This window comes from Dermochelys coriacea, chromosome 1 (assembly GCF_009764565.3).
Source record: "Dermochelys coriacea isolate rDerCor1 chromosome 1, rDerCor1.pri.v4, whole genome shotgun sequence".
NCBI classification, from domain to species: domain Eukaryota; kingdom Metazoa; phylum Chordata; order Testudines; family Dermochelyidae; genus Dermochelys; species Dermochelys coriacea.
Genome location: NC_050068.2, coordinates 260,387,087 through 260,393,485, shown reverse-complemented (window position 1 = coordinate 260,393,485; position 6,399 = coordinate 260,387,087). Strand labels below are relative to the sequence as shown.

The 6,399-nt window shown below is 42.1% G+C and overlaps 1 protein-coding gene across 1 annotated transcript; it reads left to right on the top strand.

Annotated features, from left to right (window-relative positions):
• Positions 1-229: 229 nt before the first annotated feature.
• LOC119850057 (thiosulfate sulfurtransferase/rhodanese-like domain-containing protein 3) lies at positions 230-836 on the top strand. The gene has a single exon (XM_038387743.2). It carries the CDS (start codon positions 262-264, stop codon positions 790-792), a length of 531 nt encoding a protein of 176 aa, XP_038243671.2. The 5' UTR covers positions 230-261; the 3' UTR covers positions 793-836.
• Positions 837-6,399: the final 5,563 nt, after the last annotated feature.

Below are 6,399 nucleotides of genomic sequence, written 5' to 3'. Positions count from 1 at the left end.
TTTTACACCAAACACCCCTAACACAGGAGATTCCAAAGCAAGATCCAGCATGCCAGTACCCTCCCACTGGCTGCAGGGCATATACCAAGGGCAACCAGCTCTTACTTGTGTCTCTGTCTTTATTCTTTGTGTGTCTGTCTCCTTGGATGCAAATAGGAGACTACGGGTCAGATCCTACTCTTAGTAACACCAATGTAAATCCAGACTAGCCGCACTAGTTTCAGTGCGCTGCCTAGCGGGGCGGCCTGATAGCAAACAGAGATGCACACAGACACCGCTGCTTGGGGCCCAGTCATGTGGAGCTGCCGCAGGCTGAGCTGCACAGCCTGGGTTCTGCTTGGTGTCCCACGGGCGGCCAGGGGCGGGAGCAACGGCCACTGCCTGCTGCAGCCCAGTCTGAGAACTGTTAATGTGATCTTTCGTAATCTTGACACTGCTGCTGATTGTAGTCTTTCCTATAAAGAACTCAAAGGCTTGCTAAAATCCCAAACGACTCTTATTGATGTTCGAGAGAAGTGGAAAATTGGACAGTTTGGAAAAATTCCTGGATCCATCAACATACCATTGGGTGAGGTTGTGGAAGCTCTACAGATGAGCCCACAAGACTCTAAAGAATGGTACAATCAAGATATGCCTGCTAAATCTGACCATCTAGTCTTTTCCTGCATGGCAGGAGTACGAAGCAAGAAGGCACTGGATATTGCTATGTCTTTGGGCTTCAGCAGAGTTCAGCACTATGCTGGTGGCTTGGAGGAGTGGGCAAAATATGAACCACCAGAGACAAAACAATGAAGATGAATTTTGGAATATAAGCCTTGTTATAGTGTCCTGATATTTACACAAGGCTAGTAATATCTTGTATGAAATCAGCTTCAGTGCCGTTAGTCTGGATTTACACTCGTGTAAATGAGAATAATTTAGGCACGTAACAAAAGAAGTTAGTGAGAAACCAGCAGCATCTGAACTGAATTATTCTCCCAGAAAACTTTTTTGGTTTATTAAAATGCTCATCAGATATTCACTTTATTTATTCTGTATTTATTACTGTATCTCTACCTTGAAAGAGGAACAGTAAATGCTTTAATATACCAGAGGAAAGGTCATTATTTCACTGAAGTGCCCATCAGCGCCTCTACCTATTAACTTTCTACTGAAGGGTTATTTTGTAACTTCCTGACCACAAGGTGCATTAGCCTGTGGGAAGACTCTCAAAGACAAGTGGTGGAATCATTTACAAAGCACTAGAAAATGTAGTGTGGGGAATAATCTTGTAGCAGGCTAGGGCAGTAGACAAGATGACCCAGTGGTCTCTTCCATCTCTAATTTCTATCAATAGAACAAGTTATCCCTCGGTACACTAAAAGGAGCCATTTCCCTTTCTTTCAATAGCAGCACACTGTGACTAATGGCCATGCTAAACCAGAGCAACTGATCCTTCTACAGCAGGGGTTCCCAAGGGCTTCAACCCCAGATGGGGGTCTGTAACCTGAGCCCCACCACCCAGGGCTGAAGTGCTCAGGCTTTGGCTTCAGCCCTGGGTGGTGGGGCTTGGGCTTTGACCACAGGCGGTGGGGCTCAGGCTTTGGCTTTGGCCACAGCAAGTCTAATGCCAGCCTTGGGAAACCCATTAAAATGGTGTTGCACCCACTTTGGGGTCCTGACCCACATTTTTAGAACAGCTCTTCTACAGCAATGTTCTCCACTTAGCAAGCTGGCTAAAAATGTTCATACTTTGTTTAGACTTTTTATTTTCTGCTTCTCTAACAACAAGTAGTCAGCATGAGGGAACTACCAGAGAGAGAATTTCTCATGGAAGATTAGGGATAACTAAAGCAATGTTTGCATCTGAATTCTATAAAGAAGATCATAAATATTGCAACAGTAAAATGAATAGTTCTTTGAAAATTTAAGTAGTCTTTCTTCTCAAATACTTGAAGTAGTAAATGCCCTTTCATAAGAATATCTAACATATGCACTTCAAGCCATTTCACCAAAAGTCTTGTCCTTTAAGGGGATGGCTTTTCCTTTTCATTCTTTCTCTCTGGAAGTGTCCTCCATGTGGCTCTGATAGGAGCTCCTCAGTCCTTTTTTTCCCAGTGACGTAAAAAGAGGAAGGTATAATAATGAAAATAGCCCTTCGGTTCACTTAGGTTGGGTTCCGTTTGTTTAAAAAAAACTGCAGACCTAATATAGAAAGGGGATTCATGGTTCTGCCCTCCTGAAGTTAGCTCAGACATTTATCCTAGACCTTTTAATTTATCCTGTAGGAATCTGAGATACCAGCAGCTTAATCTAGCCACAAATAACACCCACGCATAGGGTTTGCGTTCTGAAGTTTACTAAATGAACGAAGTGTGTGACTCAGGATGCCACCAACTCTGCTGACCCAAGCAGTTGATGTACTTATCCCACACCCCTTTTTGGCACACAAACACACACAATTATTTTTGTTTAGTGTTGGGGCTGGCTCTGACATGTGGCAAGTTGCCTCCTGCCCTGTATGTTGGAGCTTACCCAGCTCGGGAGGAAGGCTAGTTCAGGGGTTAGGGCACTGGCCACAGGACATAGGAGACCTAGCTTCTTGCCTGCTGGGGACTTCCTGTGTGACTTTAGGCAAGTCACTTCTTAACCTCTGTGCCCCAATTCACCATCTGTCAAATGGGGATAATAATGCTTCCCTACATCATAGGGCTGTTGGAGGAGAACTATATTAAGAGATTGTGAAGCACTGTGAGACCTATTGCTGAGACGTGCTATATGAGAAATAGGCATTATTTATTTGTATTATTTGGGGGAAGGAGTGAATTAGGACGTTTTACCCAACTGTAGTGAATCTATATTCTGGCTCACAGTGTAAGAGGACTTTCTGATATGGATTGTTCCAAAAGAACATTCACTCTTATGATCTAGTGTAAGTTGAATTATTCCAGGCGGAGTCTCTCATTCTGCTCTGCTAGTGGGAGTGCTGGTCTGACCAGTTTATAACCTTAAGTACTAGGCCCCTGGCTGAACAGGGAGTAACAGAACCATGATGTTAGTTCTCCCTCTGTCATGGTATTAAACTGACTGCAGGAGAGTCTATCCCTTTGGTAACAGATACTCAATTTGGATGAGGCAAGGAACTAGAGCAATATCCATTCAGCCATAATAGGCAATTACCATCCTTCCTCTAAATCTGCACTCAGTAATGGTAGACAGCCCTCTAGCAGAAAGTGCCTTTTTCCCCCTATGCAAGGGAAAGGGGCCATGAGGAGCCACTACTAAAGATGTGCAGGGGGGAAAGGAAACAGAAGAAAGAGAGAAACATTTATAACTTAAAACAAAGATCAGAAGTTAGAGCTGTGCTAAGAGTTAGGCAAAATGTTTCCCAGCCTGGTTGCAGGCACAAAGGCCTGGCGGCTACAGCTGTAGGTTTCTCCATCCCATGCCTCCTACCATCTGTGATCCAGCCTTTCCCAAACCTCTCACTATGGAGTAGTGCTGCATTCCTCTGCAGACTGAGGACAAATAGGGTCTTGTGATATGAAGAGGTCATTAACTCCTGGAATGCTCACTGATTACATGAGAACACCTACCAAAAGTATAAGGAAATTTGGGGAAAAAAAATCCAACAATGGTATTTGGGAGCAAAGAAGAAAAGGAAAGACTAGGTCAATATTACTTGTTTTCTTGGAGATACTCACTGGGAAGAGTACAAGTGAAGAAAACAGACAATGGAAACTAACTGATAGCTACGCTGCTAGTAGATATAGATGGTTTGGGGTTCATAGAACATTGATATGCTTTCCAAGACAAGGAAACTGGATGAGGCTACTGCCATTTAGACATAAGAGGTTCACGCCTCCCAGGTTGTGAACTGGCAATGATTGCTAAGGCGGCTTGAAAACACAGACAGGAAAGGGAAGAGCTTATGCTTATCTCAAGTAGTTTTTCATGTCCTTCAACATACAGAAGTCAGACAGGCAATAGAATCATTGCAAAATATAATCAGGAATAAAAAGGGTATTTCACATACACAAAAAAAGAGTATTTCATGAGGAAGAAGAGTTGAAGAGTTACTTAAACATCAGCAATTATGATCTAGTGTGGATAGCTGAAAGGCAATGGGGTGATTGATTCTCACATTAAATGTCATTATTGATGGGTACAAATTACATAGGAGAGATGAAGAGGGAAGAAAGGATAGCACTTTGTCAAGAATATTTACAACAGCAGCAAGATACAATTCAGCCACGAAGAGAGCAGCATGAAAAAGGGGAAAAAACAAACAGACACCTGAAGTGGGCATCTGCTACAGCCTACCCAACTGGAAGAGAACGAGAATGAAAAAATTATGGAGCAACTCTCAAGGTACTCGAAACCACAGGGGACTGTACACATGGGGAATTTTAACTGCTCAGACATCCATTAACAAATACAGCCAAACATCTGTCAAAGATCTTCCTATCTTGCATAGAAGGCAAGTCTAATCTCTGACAAAGGGGCAGTGAGGGAAGGAAGAGAGGATCCGCTGGGAATAAGGTTAGAGTCTAAAAAAATTCCTGGAAACAAATTTCTGATTTCAACACCAGGTCTGTGCTGACAGTAACACACGACAAGGTACATGCCCACAGTGGATTCCCACTTGCCTTAGGCAGAACACCACATGGGAAGCTGTGTGGCTATTCCAGATACCTGCACACCTTGGAGGCACTAATGCACAATTCATATATGTAGTTATAATGGCTGCCTGTACAACTTATGTGCAATAATACCCTACAGCATAGTTTTATCAGATACTCACACAGCTGCTCTTTCTCCTGCAATGCAGAGTTTGGAGGATGTTGTGGGGTTTGTATAAAATGTGATCCAAGAAAGTAACCTTGACCGGAAGGAAGGAGGTGGGGGACAAAAACGAACAAACCAAAAATACCCCAGCTTTGATCAACTTATGCATAGAAAGGAAGTTATTGAAATTGTGAGAATGAATAAAGCAACACCAAGGAACACAAACTACCTGAATGTACGTTAGGAATTTGTTTATTTGACTCATAAAATGCATCTTTCATGATTTCTTGGCAAATGTACACATTAAAGACACAAATTTGTACAACAAATTGGCACAGTGTAAACCAAAGGACTCAGTCTCTCCCAGAAAAGAGAGAGAGCCCCAACTTTGTTATCCTATGGCAAAAGTCCCAGTGCATAAGAATCGGCTTCATGGTGTTCCAGGAAGATCAGTGAACTCTGGCTGGACCAAAGATGAAGCAAGTTCCAGAGTTGAGGCACTCTCGCTGGATTGACTGGGGTTAAGGAAATAGACTCCAAAAAGTGCTAGAATTGCTTCCCCACAATCTCCTCAAATAATCTTCCCAAAAAGGAAGGTTAGATACATGGTTCTAATTGACAATATCAGCATCAAAAGATGGCTTGTCAAGCAAGAGCCCAATCTAGGCTCATTGAGAACTGCTGCCACCTTGCCCTCCCTTAACGAGGTGCTGACTATATTTGCACATGTCCCTGCTCCACCTCCTAACTACATTTTATCCATCAGAGGGGCAATCATCCATTTCACAAGTTGCAGGCCCCGAATTCCCCAAGCACCTTGAGAAACCACAGTGAATACGGTTGGTCAGAATAAATTATGATTATCTCACCCATGCACAGACCTATTGCTATGGGAACAACCAGACTTATTTGCACTGTAGAAATAAGTACGCCGGTGTGCTGAAACATTCAACTCTACATTTGAGAGAAGATAGCCTGGATCTGCTGGGCTGTCTGCATCCCAGAAACGTTCCACTGATGTTGAGGAATCAGTTCAGAAGATGCAGCATTAGAATGCAAGACAGCAAGTTTAGTGGAAATTAAGAAATATAATAAATATTACAATCTAGTTGTGTGTAATAAGGCTGAAGAGTCTATCAGACTCCTGAGATAAGGCATAAAACTAATTCCTGAGGCTACTAAAAATTGGAAGAAAAACAGACCAAAAATTGTATGTGGAAGCTGGGTGTGACAACAAAACAAAAATGGACAGTCAGATAAGATCTGCAGGGAAAAATAAGTACAGTAAAACAAGATGATCAAGATTATGTTAGCCAGTGAGGATAAAGGAAATAAGGGTTTTTATATCCGGGGGGAAAGTAAAGTAATACCAAAGAGAAATTCAGTCCATTAATAAGCGAGGCAGGAATGACATTAACAGCAAAAGAATGGCTGAGGTATTGATTTCTTTTTAAGTCTGTCTTAATCAGAAAAATAAGAAAAAGATATGTGGATAGTAATGAAGATCTTTAAAATATATTGATCAAAACCAGATAGACTATTTAAATCATCATGTTGTTAGGTGAATTAGCTAGTGTATTTATTAATCCATATTTTAAAAAACAATACTTGGTCACGGAGAATAGGGAAGCA